The sequence below is a fragment of the Lontra canadensis genome, unplaced genomic scaffold (genome assembly GCF_010015895.1).
Source record: "Lontra canadensis isolate GAN:19392208 unplaced genomic scaffold, GSC_riverotter_1.0 scaffold31, whole genome shotgun sequence".
NCBI lineage: Eukaryota > Metazoa > Chordata > Mammalia > Carnivora > Mustelidae > Lontra > Lontra canadensis.
Window position 1 is genome coordinate 11589002 of NW_022631025.1, and position 17915 is coordinate 11606916.

The 17915-nt window shown below is 42.0% G+C and overlaps 1 protein-coding gene across 18 annotated transcripts in view; it reads right to left on the reverse strand.

The window, feature by feature from the left end:
* Positions 1–16859, reverse strand: part of LOC116873011 (transient receptor potential cation channel subfamily M member 3) — a 484792-nt gene extending 467933 nt beyond the window's left edge. For all 18 annotated transcript variants that reach the window (XM_032866614.1, XM_032866613.1, XM_032866612.1 and 15 more), the window contains exon 1: positions 16453–16859. In XM_032866614.1, coding sequence (XP_032722505.1) covers positions 16453–16629 — 177 coding nt within the window. In that variant the 5' untranslated portion in view covers positions 16630–16859. The remainder of the gene's footprint in view (positions 1–16452) is intronic.
* Positions 16860–17915: the final 1056 nt, after the last annotated feature.

Sequence of the window (17915 nt, forward strand, 5' to 3'; positions counted from 1 at the left end):
GTGGTGGTCACCTAAGTGATTTCATTTATAAAAAATGACTGAGGTTAGAGGTAAAAGTCATTAATTTTACAGTATGTACGTTTACTTCGATTTAAGTAACTTTTCTCGATGACGTTCAACAGTTGGTTTGAGTAGTTCACCTGTTAGCAATTTCACAGGATGGGGAAACACACCCGGGCCAGAGAAGCCAGTTTGAAGTTCGAGAGTTTTGAGTCTAAAGTTCATTTGTTTGTTGTGTGAGGACACCTGCGAATGCATGTTCACTCCTTCTCCTCAGAGATACAGCACCATCAACAAGGGCAGAGTAAGCTCCTCATTCCCTTTGCCTAACATTTCAGAGCCATCGGGAAGAAGAGAAAGCGTTCCATGGCAGAGCTGCTCTTGACTAGGATTCTCATAAGGCCATTTGATCACTCTGGAGGAAGACATTTTGAAATATACATAACAGGGGGCACCTGGGTGGCTCAGTTGGTTAAGTGATCCCAGGGTTTTGGGATCGAGCCCCGCATCAGGCTCTCTGCTCAGCAGGGAGCCTGCTTCCTCCTCTCTCTCTGCCTGCCTCCCTGCCTACTTATGCTATCTCTCTGTCAAATAAATAAAATCTTAAACAAAACAAAATAAAATATATGTAACAGGAGGTGCCTGGCTGGCTACGTCAGAAGAGCACACCATTCTTGATCCCGGGTCAGGAGTTCGAGTCCCACATTGGTTGTAGAGAACACTTAAATAAAAACTTCTCAAAAATTAATAAAATGTATTCAACAGAATGAAACACTTGTCCATGAGGGGGCAGTTTGCAAAGGTGTCTGGATATGGAAAATGAGTTTGCCACAGGCACCAAAAACAAAACAAAACAAAACAAAACAAAACAAAGGAAAAGCGGGCGCCTGGTGGCTTAGTGAGTTAAGCCTCTGCCTTCGGCTCAGGTCATGATCTCAGGGTCCCGGGATCGAGCCCCACATCATCGGGCTCTCTGTTCAGCGGGGAGCCTGCCTCCCCCTCTCTCTCTGCCTGCCGCTCTGCCTACTTGTGATCTCTCTCTCTGTGTCAAATAAATTAACAAAAACTTAAAAAAAAAAAAAAAAGGAAAAGCAAAGCAAAGGTCCCTACAGTGTAACTCTCTTAAGAAAGCATCCCGTGGCTGCTGAACCATTCTGCATTTAATGACTAACTCATCTGGGCTCGCCTCTGCATTTACACAGTTGGGGATGGCAGTGCTCTGGGCAGAGTTCTTTGAGGTAGTGGGTGAGGAGGTGGCGGCATTGCATTTCAACAGCCTCAACTGTGCGGACTGTTGGGGTATGAGCTGTACATCAGAGCAACGTACCCATACTCCACACCCACCGCCCCAAGGAGCCCCACTTCTTGTCCTGGCATTCCCTTCACACTTTGTGCTTCAGCTTCCCTCCACGTACTAGACCCCCTAGGATGCCTCCTTGCCTTTGTATATGCCACTCTACTTCTCTGGAATATTCTTTCTATCCCAACTTCCCTTAGAGATCCCTTCAATGCTTCGCTCTAATAACTCCCCAGCTCTGTTTAGTGCCCCTCATCTAGGCTCATTACTGTGAAAACATCTACCAAGCCATAGGGTCATCTCCAATTTGCTTCTCTGTCTCCCTAACTCCATTATTAGCTCCTTTCGATCGGGGTCTAGTATTTTTTTATCCTTGAATTTCTTAATACCTTTGGTAGTTTGACACAAAGCAACAGGTGATTGTAGAATAAATGTGGTAAGCACGAATAAATGGGGAGAAAAGCTAATTTTGCACTCTTGTTTTGATATGTGAATTGCTGTAGATCTAAAAACAAAATGCTCATTTTGACAGCATTCAATATGTATCAACTTTCCACCTCAAAAGAATGTCCACAGAAACAGGAATACTCTGATTAAAACGTTAATCCCTCTTATACTGAATTCCTTTAAGTGTCGTTAATTAAAAAAAAAAATCCTAAAACTGTTCTCATATTCAGTTTACTATCCTATTGCTTTTTTTTTTAATATTTTATTTATTTATTTGACAGACAGAGATTACAAACAGGCAGAGAGATAGGTAGAGAGAGAGGAGGAAGCAGGCTCCCCGCTGAGAAGAGAGCCCGACTCAGGGCTCCATCCCAGGACCCTGGGATCACGACCCGAGCCAAAGGCAGAGGCTTTAACCCACTGAGCCACCCAGGCGCCCCTCCTATTGCTACTTCTAAACCACATGTTATTCCCCTTTCTTTTCTCAGGGATGTAGATTTGGGATGCTGCCATTGTACGAAGCCAGAAGAGTTGACAAACCCCATTAAAAGTTCCACACAACCTTTTAGCAGGCATGGAACCATAAGCAAGGGAGAACTCCAGGAGAATTTGAGGGGACATGGGAGCCTATCATGCCATCTTGCAGTGGAACTCTAAAAGCATTTCTTCTGGACTTCAATGTACTCCTCCAGTGGAGGAGAGCTTCCTATGTTTCTAAGTTCATTAAGGCTCCTCCTCAGAAACACTGTTTATGGCCCTCCAGAATCAGGTTCTAGAGCTGGGAGTCCCTCTCCTCCTGTTACTATTCAGAAAGGCACAGACTCATTGGTGAGTTTCTCCTGCAGAGTGAAATCTTAGTTTGAGATGAACTGCGGTTTCAGGCCTGGGTGTCTTCTAGAACCATTAAGCTACTATGTATCTAGGGGGAGCCCCACTAATTGAATTAGTTAAGCCTTGTGCCTATATCCTTTCTAAAGAGAATCCGTTTTGGCCCACATCACCCGCTGGAAGAACGGGTCTAGGTGGCCACTTATCTGGTGATTCAATTCCCCTACCAAGAGCCACATAGGCAAGGGTGGAGATCTGTCCAAACCCTGGTCAGTGAGATTCCACATGAGAGGGAGAGAGACAAACTGGTGAGACATGAGGAATGCAACTGTAGGATCACGTAGTACAGAACGCTTGGCAAGTGTTAGTAAAATACGGAGTAATGGAGAAAGCTGGTCTACAAAGGAAAACCCAAGCATAGAGTAGATGGGCAAGAGAAGTGGAAATGAGACTCCATGGTACCTAAGAAAACTCGATGGTCTAGTTGGGCCTCAGATGAAGAGAGAGCAGCAGAGGGGAGACACAAGATGCAGAGGAGTGCACAGGATGGAATTCTGAATTTGGGATCAGAAAAGCCCGCTAGTATGCTGCCTAACCTACCTGGGCTATAGATATATATATATATAGATAGATAGATAGATAGATAGATAGATAGATAGATATAGATATAGATATATACACATACACACACACACACACACACATACATACATATACATTTTTTTTTTCAGCTAAAAAGGAGAGTAATTGTTTACTCTACTTGCTTTGCAGGGTGGCTGTGAAGTTCAGCTCCTTGGATGTAAAGCAAGGTACTGTGCAAATTGAAAAGAACTTTACAAATGTTAGATTTTAAAACCATCTCACTTTCTGTCTCTGTGCATTTCAATAGAGTTCATGAAAAATACCATCTTTTATAGGACTGGAACGTTCCTTTTTCTCAGAGCATTAGAAAACAAGGACCCCCTACAAACATTTGCTAAATGTGAGCTACATTGTGAGACATCAAGCCCACCACACACCACTCCCTGATAAGCATTACATTATTATAATTAATGAACCATTTACTCTCAGCTCTTTAAGATATTAAGGTAATTTTAAAATAACTAAGGACATACAATGACTTTCTCCCATTCCTACTCAATCCCAGAATGTTAGAGCTGTAAAGGACCTTAACAATCACCTCAGAGTTGGCAAACTATAGCCCACAGCCCAAGTACCACCTGCCTTCTATCTACAGCCAGTGAGCTAGGACTAGTTTTACATTTAAAAACAGTTGAAAACAATGAAAATAATATTTTATGGCCTGCCACAATTATAGGAAATTCAACTGTCAGTCTGTCTTAGTCTCCTCAAGCTGCTGTAATAAAATAACAGAGCGGGTGGCTTATAAAAAACAGAAGTGCATTGCTCACAATTGTAGAAGCAAAAGTTCAAGATCAGGGTGCCAGCATGGTCAGGTGAGGGCCCTCTTTTAGGTCAGAGACTTCTTGTGTCCTCACATGATAGAAGAGGCTAGGAAGCCTCTTTTACAAGTCACGAATCCCATTCATAAGGGCCACCTTCAAGACTTAAGTACTTCCCAAAGTCCTCACCTACTCATATCATCACGTTTGGGGATCAGGATTTCAACGTGTGAATTTTCACCATATGAACATTCAAACCATTGCACGGTATTCCCAGTAAGTTGTACTAGAACATAGCTACGCTCATTTATGCATTGTGTATGGCTGCTTTCTCAGGCTACAGTGACAGAGTTGAAAAACTGTGACAGAGACTGTATGACCTACAAAGCCATTTACAATGTGGTCTTTTATAGAGAAAGTTTGCCAACCATGATCTAGTCCAATCTTGTCATTTTACAGATGAGGAAACTAAAGCCCTGAAAGATAAAATACTTATTCTCGGTAACTCAGCTAGCATATTATTTAAATGAAGAATCAAGGCTAAAATCTAGTTTTTCTGTCCATTTTTGATCATGCTGAATTTAATGACTGAAAAATTAGCTGTCATTATACTTTTCTTTCTTTATGGCATTAGTTTGATTTGAATATAGTTGACACACCAGGTTATATTAGTTTTAGGTACATAACATAGCTATATGTTATGCTACTCATCTTTAAATTATACAAGTTCTTTGGGCTAATTATTGGATTTATCTTAAAATCTTTGATTGCTCACATGAACTAACTTCATACAAAAAATTCACCTTGAAGTAAAACGTTTTCGTGTGTTCATAGAAATGGATTTTCTATCTTATTATTCTTAAATAGTTCTAGTAGAAGTTATTGTAGAACAAAATGATGATAAAAATTAAATATTTCACCTGATACATCAATCAAATAAAATATGCTCTGCTTTTAAATTACAAAGCAATAATGTATGGAACATTCAAACACTTTCAGACAAATTGGACCCACTGAATTTTCTTACAAGAGATGATTGACAATAAGATTGAGAAAATAGTTCCTTAGTCTTTCTATGTTTAGTGAATAGAACTCGACCAGTTAATTTCCCAAATGTAAGCTGAATTTCAGTCTTTTGTAAAATAAAAAAGGAAGTGTGTCTAAAGTTGAGCATCCCCGCCCCATCACTGGAAGGTCTCTGTTGGGTAGCTGGTGAAATCAATTACCTACCCATCTCTTAAAATATTCATCTTCAAGAGGTAATGTTTACAGCATTGGTTCTCAACTGGGGGTGATTTTTGTCCCCTGATGGATATTTGGCAATGTATGGAGACATGTTTGGTTGTCACAATGGGATGTGGGAGGAAGGTGCTCCTGGAATCTAGTCAATAAATCCAAACATATTGCTAAATATCCTACAATGCACAGGACAGAGAGCCTCACAACAAAGACTTATTCAGGGCAAAATGTCAGTAATGTCATCGTTGGGGAACCCTGTTTTAAAGGGAAATCACTAGACTGGCCCACAGCACTCAATAATTACAACTTAAATTTCCAGAGCTTAAATGTCAAGGCATCATTCACTCCTGAACTAGCACTGTAGAGCAAATATGTTCTATGGATGCCTGTATAATAGTTCACTCTTTTAAATATTTTTATTCATTTCTTTATCCCAGCAAATAGATGGGAAAGCATGGAGATGATGCAAAAAAAAAAAAAAAAAAAAAATTACCTTCTTTCCAGCTACTTCTTTTATTGATCTTAGCCAACCAGTACTAGGATAATTTTTCTAATGATTGGTATCTTTCCTAAAAAATTTATTTTGACTTTGATCTACTTTTTCCCAGTAGGAACCTGATAAACTAAGTCTTCTATTTGACTTGTGTCCATAACAGCTGATATAGTAAAAATAACCTAATGCTAACAGAAAAACAAATTCTAAGTCCCATTTATCTTTAAATGGAAATGTCAAGATACTTCAATAGGATTATATCTTATAGTTATCTCTAGACACTTGCAAGAGGCGCATTTAAAGAAAGCAAGGGACATCTAGGTGGCTCAGTCAATTAAGTATCTGACCCTTGATTTCAGCTCAAGTCATGATCTCAGGGTCATGAGATGGAGCCCTGTGTAGGGCTCTGTGTTGTGAGTGGAGCCTGCTTAAGATCCTCTCCCTTTGGAACCCTCCTACACAGTTGGTGGGAATGCAAACTGGTGCAACCACTCTGGAAAACAGCATGGAGGTGCCTCAAAAAGTTGAAAATAGAGCTACCCTATGACCCAGCAATTTACCCTAAAGATACAAACGTAGTGATCCGAAGGGGCACGTGCACCCGAATGTTTATAGCAGCAATGTCCACAATAGCCAAACTATGGAAGGAACCTAGATGTCCATCAACAGATGAATGGATAAAGAAGATGTGGTACATATATACAATGGAATACTATGCAGCCATCAAAAGAAATGAAATCTTGCCATTTGTGACGACGTGGATGGAACTAGAGGGTATTATGCTTATCGAAATAAGTCAATCAGAGAAAGACAACTATCATATGATCTCCCTGATATGAGGAAGTGGAGATGCAATGGCAGGAGGGGAGATTATGGGGGTAGGAAAAGAACAAATGAAACAAGATGGGATCAGGAGGGAGACAAACCAAAAGAGACTCTTAATGTCACAAAACAAACTGAGGGTTGCCAGGGGGAGGGGGTTAGGGAGAGGGTGGTTGGGTTATGGACACTGGGGAGGGTATGTGCTATGGTGAGTGCTGTGAAGTGTGTAAACCTGGCGATTCACAGACCTGTACCCCTGGGGCTAATAATACATTATATGTTTATAAAAAAAAATTTTTTTAATTTATTAAAAAAAAAAAAAGATTCTCTCCCTTTGTCGCTATCTCCTCGATCACACTCTCTCATGCTCTCGTTCTCTCTCTCTCAAAAAAATTTTAAAAAATGAAGAATGGCCCAGCAAGACAACTATGTAGAACAGCACTGCCTCTAATTCACAGGGTAACCCATCCAACAACATTATTAAAGGTAATATGTTAACGTCTCTTACATCACTAAATTAAGGAATGCCCTTTCTCTGACATAATTGATAGATTAGGTAATTACAATCTCTCACTTTCTCTTTCAGCAAGTATTTTCAAAGCAGATATCAGGTGCTATCTATTTACGGTTTCTTTCTTGAGTATGTAATTCTATTCTGCATCACTTTTACTGAGTATTAATTATTGGTTCAATTCCTTAACTAATCATCCAATTTGGGGAACACACAAAGTATATCAACTCAAGCTCAATGTTTTCTTTAATTAGACAAAAATGCCAAGACCCTGTAACAGCATTTGATTCTTTTGTGTAATAACTTCAGAGAACTGCATCAAGAGCATAGTTATCTACTTGGACATTTCCCTGGTCAACTGTAATTCACCTAGCACTCAAAATATTCTCAGCTGTTTGCCAAATGCACACACCAAATTGTCTAAAATATGAATCCCATGGGATGAAAGAACTAATATTACAACATACTAAAAGCAAGACAGAAATGCCCACTGATTTTTAGGGACATGCATACAAGTAGAGCCTAATCTGGTTTTTGGGATTCAGGGGAATTTTTCCTAAATTCATCCAGCTCGCCTGAGTTCTGTCTTAAAATATGGGCAGGAGTTGGGTAGGAGGCATGGCTCAGACTTTCCAGGTAGTAGAAGTAGCATGTGCAAAAAGCCCAGCTAGAAGGAATGTCAAGGTTTGAGGAAGGAAAGACAAAATATAAAGGTCAAGAAGGAGGCAAAGGACTGGTCACTGAGGATGCTTCATACCACATCAAGGATGTTAGATTTTAGTGTACATGAGAGAGGGAACCACTGAAGAATGTCAAATATGGCAGCATCCTACTCTTACTTGCATTTCAAGTGGACCACTCTGGTGACTGTGGGAAGGATCAATTTGAAGTAGACAACTACAGTATTTTGGATCCAAGAATAAGAGACTAATCTTGGGAGCTACGAAAAGACAGAAGGAGTACAGCAGAGACATATTTATGAGGAAACCTGGCAGAACTAATTGGCTGGTAATGGCAGGGATGAGAGCCAACAAAGGAAAAGGCACAAACCCAGGTTTTGCAGTTCAGACAACCTGGGGAATGGGTGACAGTAAATGGGAGACAGAATGAGAAGCAGCAGATACGAAGGAGTCACAATTAACTCAGCAATGGCTGAACGATTAGGGCAAATGTTAGACTTAGTGCTTTCTTTGCTGCAGCTGGAACCATGTAAGTAGGTTGTTTCTTCACATAAACAGAGGTTGATATGCCATGCTTTATTTTTTTAAAAAAGATCTCTTTTAGAGAGAGCAAAAGAGATTGGGGGGGGGGGCGGTGCCGAGGAAGAGAGAGAGAATCCTCAAGCAGACTGACTGCCCACTGAGTGCAGAGTCCAAAGTGGGGCTCGATCCCACAACTGTGAAATCACGACCTGAGCAGAAATCAAGAGTCAGACGCTAAACCCACTGAGCCACCCAGGCGCCCCTCCCCATCTTTTCTTTTATTACAGGATACCACTTACCTACTGTACATTTCTAACACCCAAACGAGCTCCCTCCATGATCCCTTAGGGGCGCCTGGGTGGCTCAGTGGGTTAAGCCTCTGCCTTCAGCTCAGGTCATGATCCCAGGATCCTGGGATCAAGCCCCACATGGGGCTCTCTGCTTGGTGGGGAGTCTGCTTCCTCTTCTCTCCTCTCTCTCTGCCTGCCTCTCTGCCTGCTTGTGATCTCTATCAAATAAATAAATAAAATCTTAAAAAAAAAAAAAAAGAAACAATTATGAAAGCTATCCAATGCTCTATGAACGTGGGGACTTTTAAGATATGGAAACATTATGGGCCTAATATACACTTAGAGAGACTGTGTGCTCAATTTCTAACAATGAAAATCAGATACTGAGGTGTGGTCCTGCCAGAGGCATGATTTTAATGAGTCCATGTTTCTTTACTTAAGTGTCACACTTCAGAAGACAGAGTTTTGAAATATTACAATGCATACGGTTCATCTGTATTGCTTGTTAAAATGTGAATGCTCAAGGTCCTCCCAGGTGTTTATCTTAGTTGGTTTGGGTGGAATCCGAAGAAATGGATTCTGGAACCGGGAGTCTTGGACCACACTTGGAGAAATGCTTCAAGGGTTCATTTGGTGGATACATCTTCTTCCAAGGCAATTTAACATAGAAGATGTTGCTGTTAACAGATTTATAAATAGGATCAGTCCTTCCTTCCTTCCCACCTAGTTATCCATCCATCCACTCTCAAAAAATCTTTAATTATTTGGGGGAGAAGAAGTAAAAATTATCAGTTCTATCCCAAATCTGCAATTCCTATGCACGTGCCTCTGAAAATGGAGGTAGAGAGCAGACCCTGGTTGGTGCATTTCCAAATGTTTTTAAAAATAAATTATGCGTGATAAACAGACAAATTCAAAATTCCTCTACTAGAGATTTTGTTACGTCTGCCCCCACCCATCACAGCAGTTCCATTATTGTATCTTTCTCATATGCTTGAGGGCCAAGAAAAATTTGTTCAGTTCAGCTTTCCTTATTTAAGAATTAATATTGGGAATTATTTTAAGAAAAATTTCAAGTATAAAATTAATTTTAACTTTGAATGTGTTTTTCCAAATGAAAGCCCCGAATGTTGTCTTCCTCCCCTCCCGGTTCCAGTCCAGAATCTCCTCTTTCCTTGGTTTTTGAAGGCTGTAGGGTAGAGTGGGTGGGGGGAGTGGGGAGCAACTCTACCACTGTAGGCATTGGCCATGGCTGCTTTGGCCTTGGCCCCCAAGTGAACAGGCCATGACTCACTTGGTACAACCACATTCCACTGGAATCAAAGGAACAGGCACTTGGAATGACCTCTGCAATCCGAAGGGCACAGGTGAAGAATAAAGGGAGCCTAGACAAGACACTGCAGAATTTTTACCATACACACCGTCTCTGGGAGCTCTGGTTCACAAAGCTCCGGGTGAATTCCACAGAATGGGAACATCTGAAATCCAATGTCACGTGACTGAAAACAACTTGAGACAATCACGGAGAAATACACAAATAAACAAAACCGAGAAAGAGGGACAACCATTCCTCCAGACTGTTTTATCATCGACCCATCAAAACAGGGCAGCTGAACTCAATTTGCTTCTTTATCTGTAAATGACCCTTCATGATTAAATTTTGAAAACCTAGGAACCGTTTACGTAAAACCTTTTGCTCTCACTGTTGACTATCACAAAATCTGTTCAGCCCAGATGCTAGCATAGGAAAGGGCATTTAATCTAGTTTCCCTCCAGCTGAGCTGAATCTGTGTTGGCTTTTCTCCTTGTGTGGTCCTTCTAAGAGCTGTTCGCATCAGAATCACTGAAGAGCTTGTTAAAATGCAAATTCCCAGGCCCACCACCTACCTACTGAATTAGCATGGGGGGTGGACTTGGGTATTTGCTCCCCAGCTCTCCAGGGGATTCCTAAGCATCCCCAGGATACCACACACTAGCGCTGTTTCTTTACTCTTCAATAAACACTTACTGAATACTTTTTTTTCTTTGTCAGCCAGAGCTGTCAAAACTCCTTTCCCTGTCAGCAATAGAGAGGGAGAAAGGATACGATCTAGCCATCTGCAGACGAGCTGGGAGCCAGCTGAGGTTACACCAACAAGATGAGGGAAAATCCACTTGGAGAGGCAGTGCTCTCTTGAGCTGCCTGAAGTCCAGACTACAAGCAAGGCAGAGCCCTCTCCCTGGAGACAGACCTTGCCTGGGACTCCACAAGTCATCCCGGAGCCAGGTGGCCCTGGACTCAGACTCCCAGCCACATCCTCCCTCTTTCCCCAGCGACCCCAACTTTCAGCCTTTTTTCTGTAGGAGACGGCCCCAGAAGACAGAGCTCCCCAAAGAGACAGCAGGGTTTCTTGTTGCCTCAGGAATTTCCATCAGGCTGCCCGAGGAACATTTCACAAAAAAGGCAAGTCACATGGTGAGTGCTCGGCAGCCTGAATCAAGCCACCATCTGAAACACACCAGACAGATTCTCTCTCTCTCTCCCGGGTTTCCGTTTGAGCACATTTTCTTTTCTTTTTCTCTCTTCTTTCTCTCATTTTCTTAAAGGGAATATGAGGCTGGCTTGCTGAGATGAAAAGCCGGAAGTTTCTTTATTAGTAGCCCTTAACATTTTCCCTGACAACCCACTGTGTTGGCCTAAAAGCAGTTGATTCTTCAAGTGTCTCATCTTGAAGGCACTTAGTGGAACAGGCCCCTCAGACACTCCCTGACCTTGCTTGCCACGGCTCACCGACATGTCTAGATAGAACAGGTGTGTGTTTTCTGTCCTGTGCTGGAAACTTAACTGCTGGTCACGAGCAGGTGGCTCAGGAGTGCCTCGTCCTGGCTAAGCAAAAACAGTCTGGTTTACTGAGAGATTCCTCTATGTGCCATGTAAAAATTCAGGATTTTAGATGTGAAAAGGAGACCTTGGAAGTGTAAAATTTAAAACACACATTGAAATGAATCTCAATCTAGGGGCACCTGAGTGGCTCAGTGGGTTGAAGCCTCTGTCTTCAGCTCAGGTCATGATCTCAGGGTCCTGGGATCGAGCCCCGCATCGGGCTCTCTGCTCGGCGGGGATCCTGCTTCCTCCTCTCTCTCTCTCTGCCTGCCTCTCTGCCTACTTGTGATCTCTATCTGTCAAATAAATAAACAAAATCTTAAAAAAGAAATTTTTAAAAAAATTAGAAAAAAAAAAAGAAATCTCAATGTAATTGTTTCCTACGAGTTGGAGACCATCAAAGGGAAGTCAATTTCCAGAATGCCTGGCATCAACCACAGCAGACTCAATTCATCTCGTTGTAAAGATCTCACTGTGCTTCAGGGACAGCGTGATGGACACTGGTTACTATTACAAGGAATTATAGATTTAGAAAACCTCAGTAATCGAGCCGAATGTATGTTCATCTGGTAGCCTACCTTGATCAGTACTCTCAATTAATTCCTTTTTGTGACCCAGTTCACTTTCATTAATCCTTTGGCTAATACTATGAAAGAAAGGAGAAGAGAGAGAAACGTGAGCCTTTTGACTGGATTCCAAAAAATTAGCAGTTTACTATGCATACAATCTAAAAAAAATATTAGAAGAGATATTCCTGATTATATATTATTCACTCTAAAGAGTTCTGTGATCAAGTAGTGACTGGGGCTCATACTCCTCAATGACATGGGGTTATTTCTTTTCTCAATCCCACTACAAGAACTGACATCCCCTTTTTAACTCAACAAAGAGGAACCACAAAATGAGAAGGTCTGTCCTTCCTTCTCAAGACTTTTCTTCTCAGACAGCGGACCTCTAACCAACGAGGCACAAAGATCAAAACTCAGAACTTAGTCTCAATTCCTCCCTTCGCCACAATGAATCAAGTGTTAAACCCTGTTTATGTTACCTCCATTCCTACTTCCTTAGCCCACATCCTCATCAATTGTCTGGGTCTCCAATTTGACCTCTAAGCTTTTGATCCTACCATCTTCTACCCATTCCCGACAGTATAGCCAGAACAATGTATTTAATGCCTCAATCTGGAAGTCTGCTAACGTCCCTTGGATGGTACTCCATAGTTTTCAGGATAACTGTCAAACAGCTTAGCAGCTAAGGCCCTCTATGATTTTAAAAGCTGCTGAATGTTCTAGTCCTCTTCTATTTGAATATCCAATCCAGTCGAACTGAGAGAGTATGTCCTTTCATACCCACAGAAGATGGTAGCCTTTACCACGTGGAATTTTAGCACTGGATCCAAGTCAAGACCTAACCTTTCATTTTAAAGAAGAGGGCACCAAGTTACAGAGAGGTTAAGTAAGTTACCCAAGGTCACACAGGTGGTTAGGAACAAAACACATTTAGAATCCAGTGTTTAGGTCTAACCCTCCAGAATATAATTTCTTTAATCTATTTTGACATTGCTCTAAGTACGAAAGCAGATTCCTTCTCAGTATAAAACTGAATATCCTAAAATGATAGGTCTTGGTCTTGGTCTTGATGGACAAACTGACTTAAATGTTTGTATCTAAAATCTGTTCAAAGTATGGAGCTTCCCTTTCCCTCAGTGCAATCCATTTTCAGAAGCCTTCTCTTCAATAAGTCCACTGAGACGTCAATACAAACAAAGCTCTCTGCCCTAAAATTAATCTTCAAATTCATCGTGAAGTCACCAAAACAAAAATCTCCCAAATAAAACAAAAGCAGAGGCAGACCTAATAATGAATATGAAATATGCTAAGAACATTCTGTCACTGAAATTAACTTGACTTCTTGTGATTAGCAAGATGATATCTTAAAACACAAGAATGAAGCAAAGGACAACTGAAGAGAAATTGTCTGGACAGGGTCCCATTTGAAATGTATCCGTTTGAAAACAGCCTCTGTCTTTTGGCTATCATCACCACGAGCCTGTCCAAAAATTCATTTTCAAATGTTATTTCCAAGTGCAATCTCAAATTCAAAATGTGAGTTGGTTGGCAGGTTCAAAATTTGCTCTGAGATGGACAAAGCAACAAATGAGATGTTTTCAGAAGGAATAATAAGTATATTCCAACATTCATTCACTGAGTTTAATTCATGCTTCAGATGCCAGCCTTCCCCTTCTAATTCCTTTGTATCCTGTTTCTATTAGGAAATAGAGAAAATAGGATTATAAAGCCATTTCTAAATATTAACATGGTACTGAAGTAAGTTAGCAAAGGATCATGTACATTTTCAAGGAGAGGGCGGGGAGGGAAGGTGGCTTGAGCCCAGTCTGTGAGAAACGGTGAGTGATCCGAGGTTAGCTAAATCTGACCATACTGTCACATCCTCTGCTGTGTTACTGACAACAAGTCAGAGCACTAGAAAAAAAATATTACATCAGAAAAATGCTTGGAAGGGGACCAAAAATTACCTGTTGAATAGGAGAATTGGGTTTGTTAGCTTATGATTTCATAGACTCTGGGATGCCCAGAGAACGCATCCACTAAATTACCATGGTGGCAATGGTGTGGGGGAGGGAGAATCGGAGACTGGGAAGGGAGGAAGAACTGTGAAGAATCACAGTTACTAAATATTTAATTTATAAACTAAACCAGGAAGAACACAGACCAAAAGATGCAAAGGATTACTCAGGAAGTTCTAATTTATATATAAATGGAAATATGAAAGCAGGGCAAGAATACATAGGGACTAGCAAAGCAGGTAAGACAGCAGCAATCCAAAGGGGGACAAAATTATAGGAAATCCATATCCAGAACGTTGGTGATATAAAACTGAATAAACCAAAGTAGCTTTCCTTTCTTTTTAAGTATTGCTGGAAGAATCTGGTGTCACTTTCTTTTTTTAAAGAGTTTGAAATATGTTCACTATCTGAAGTTTCCTAGGATAGGTATGATCTTTCAAAAATACAGATGTCATTTGGAAATGAACTTCTCTAGTAACACACATCCTGTCTTTCATGTATTGAGAGACTCGGAAGGACACTCATCAGTACACTTTATTAGATGAATTGTTATAAAGTACCATGTTAAAAAAGCATGGTAGGAGCCAACTGTACACCAATCACAGTATTGGTATAACATTGACAATGCCTGCTGGTAGAGAACATCAACAGTGGTTTCCATTAAAAAAGACAACAGCTGTTCTCAAAATAAGTAATCTACCTCACATACATACTTCTCTGCTGGTTTTGTGACTATGAAACGATGAATAAAGTTTTCCATTAAAAAAAAAATTAGAGTATTAATGAATAATATATTGAGAGTGCTATTTTGCACATGCCTGTTAAGAAGGTCATTTTGTAAGTTAAAAAGCATTATTTGGGGAGGGTAGGGCCAATTAATGACTTCAAGTGAAAAATGTTTCTCATTGCACATGGGACTGCTAGCGTCAATTTTCTCAGTCCTTGTTGGATTTGCCAAGACATCCTTTGCCCCAGACCCTTGATTCAACAGTGATTCTGGAGGAAAAATTACATTCATTTGTTTCCTTCCCTGGCCTCATTCTCTCTCATGCCCTATCACACATGTTGTTCCTATACAGCAAAAACACTTACATCCAAGGACGCTTCTCTCCCACTCTTTATTCCCAAATTGGCTTTTCCTCCTCAATACTGTCTTAGGGAAGCAAACCATCGCCATGACAACATTATGATGGGGGTTTGAACAGGACATGGGGCAGCCTTTGTCAAAGTTAACATGGGGATTTTGCTGAACAGGATAAAGAAAACTCAGACAGTTGGTAATGCTCTCTTGTGAGCCACTTAGCTGCACAGAACTAACTGTCCATGTCTAACTTGACCCAACCAAACCACAGCCTTAACAAAGAAAAAAGAAAAAAAGAAAGAAAGAAAAAGAAAAGAAAAAAGAAAAAAGAAAAAAAATGCTGCAAATGTCATTTATTTAGGACTAATTCCTTAATCCTCTGTTGTGGTCAATTAGGCTCAATATCTAGCGGTCATTAAATCATGGTATCATATTAATATGGAAAAGAGAATAAGGAACTTTGCCTTTTTAACTTCACGTGGATGTGGGACTTCCAGAGATACATACTTTTCCCAAATAAGTGTTAGTACATTCTCTCTTCTAGGGAAATACTTGTTTTCTGCACCTTTTAAATTTCATGTGATTTTTCTTCCCTATATGGCAGATGATGAAGATGAATTATTATGCAGTTGTGGGGACTTTTCCCGGATCTTTAACACACTGGCCTCCCGAGAGAGGAGTGCTGCAAACACAAGGTGACAATTCTGAGCCCAGGTGTAGTCCCATTCTTTTGTGTAACTCAGAGCAGGAGCTCAAGGATTACATTCAACATATATTTAACAACACTTTCCCACTACGGGCTTCACGTAGGAGACGAAAATTATCACACTTTTCTAAAAAACAAGGACACCTAAGAAGTCACCAACCGATGAGATTCATTCTTTGTCTTTACCTGAGCGACCACCTAAGGACACAGGGCTTTTAAAATAGTGAGGAGAATCCTTTGTTCTCTCAGGTTCCATTTAAAGGGAAAGTGGGTCGAAGGGCTTCCCCAGGGAGCGGGGTGGAAAAAAAACCACAAGGAAGAGCCAAACACCCAGGAGGAAGAGATTTCACTCCCACTATGGTTCCCACCCTCCCAAAGAAGTTAATTAATTCTATTTCAGGGATGTTTAGGGTGGGGGGCTGTAGGGGGAGAGCACTCAGGCAGCCCATTCTCTGCCATCATACTCTCATTCTCAAATGTGGCTCAGACCATCTCTCCTCCCTGACACCATGGGGTGGGGGCGGGTGATGGACCGCTGAGAGCCTCTCTCCAGCCTTAGGCAATGGAGCCAATACCATAAGCGTTTGTGCTCCCCAAAAGGTGTGTCCCAGCCCAAGTGCGAAGTTGGGTATTTAGACCTGAAAAGCACAATTAGAGCCATTCAAAGCAGCAAGTTACAGTACCTTCAGAAGTCTGACAGATGGGAGAAAGGCTGCGTGGCACAGCTTCCGGATGGTCCAGTTTAGGGGACGAGGAGCATCAGTCTGATTCATGACCCCTTCCAAATTCCACCGGGAGAACCAAAAACGGCAACCCTGAGCAATGCCTAGAAAACAAACCGTCCCCCACGGCCTTGGCATCCCATGGTCATGTCCACACCTGCAAATTCCATCAGGGCAGAGGCTTGCTGGAACTTGGGAGACTAGTCAAGTGGCGTTGCCTGAGCCACGGAACCTTCTTAAGAAAGCCACCTCCCCTCTCCCTGCAGCCGTGCTCATGCATACCAAATGTGGCTGAATGAAGGCACACAGCCTGCTGCTTCGGGGAGGGGATGCGCGGCTTGGAAGGAGAAGGACAGCCTGCGCGAACCAGCCTGCGGTCGCAGTGAGAGCGGCCCGCTCCGAATGCGCCTTCCCTCTCCCGCTCTCCTCCCAGTGAACGCAAGTCAGGCGCTGGGGGAGAACCCGGGCCATTTGCTCTGCTCTCGCTTGCTTGGGGGGGCAGCCAGGAGGAGAGCAAGAGGGAAAATCAATAAAGCCAGAACGAGCAACTTGCACTTTCTTGCACAAAGCATCTTTGAGGGGCTGGAAACTGGCACAAGGGGAGGGGCTAGGACACAGAGGGAGAAGGAATGCCTCCAAATGATAAGATAAAGACTCCCCTTTTGATTTATGTGACCGAAGAAATGGAGCTGCTGTAAAACGGATCTCTAGGAGAAGGGATCTCTGTCGTGTTCCCGGGATTTTTATTAACTGTGACAGAAGGTCCTCGCCCTGATATATACATTGTATCCATGATGGACAGGCAGACTGACAGAAGCGAACCAACCCCCGGCCACAGGGAGCGGCAAGTTATCCCTTTCTTAGAAAGCAGTGCAAACTAATGTACGTTGGGCTTACCTTTCAGAAATGGCAGTTTCTAAACTGGGGCTTATATCTTCCTGGAAAGCCACTTGATACTCTTTCTCTGCAACAAAAATTTAACCCTCAATGTGCCACACAGGATGCTTTACATAAAAGATGAGTTTCCTCATGTGGGGATACCCACCCCCTCATTTTTGAAGGACAGCTTTAAGAGTGAGAGTGAGAGAGAGAGAGAGAGAGTGGCTGAGTTAGCATGATTCTGGCTCCTGTGGCAAAAGACAGAATCAAGGAGAACTTTCCATCTGCAGGTAGAAATTGGATCATTTCACTTGAAGAGAAGTTCTGGCATTGGCAAGAGGAAGTTCATGTCACAACCCAGTGGGACCTCCTGCTACCACCTCGCTCCCCCAACCCCCCACCCCCAGCATCAGACTCTGTGGGTGCAGTTGACCCTTGGCTGGCCAGGTGAATCCCCACATTTTTTTAAAAGATTTTATTTATTTATTTGACATAGAGAGAGATCACAAGTGGGCAGAGAGGCAGGCAGGGGGCGGGAGTGGGGG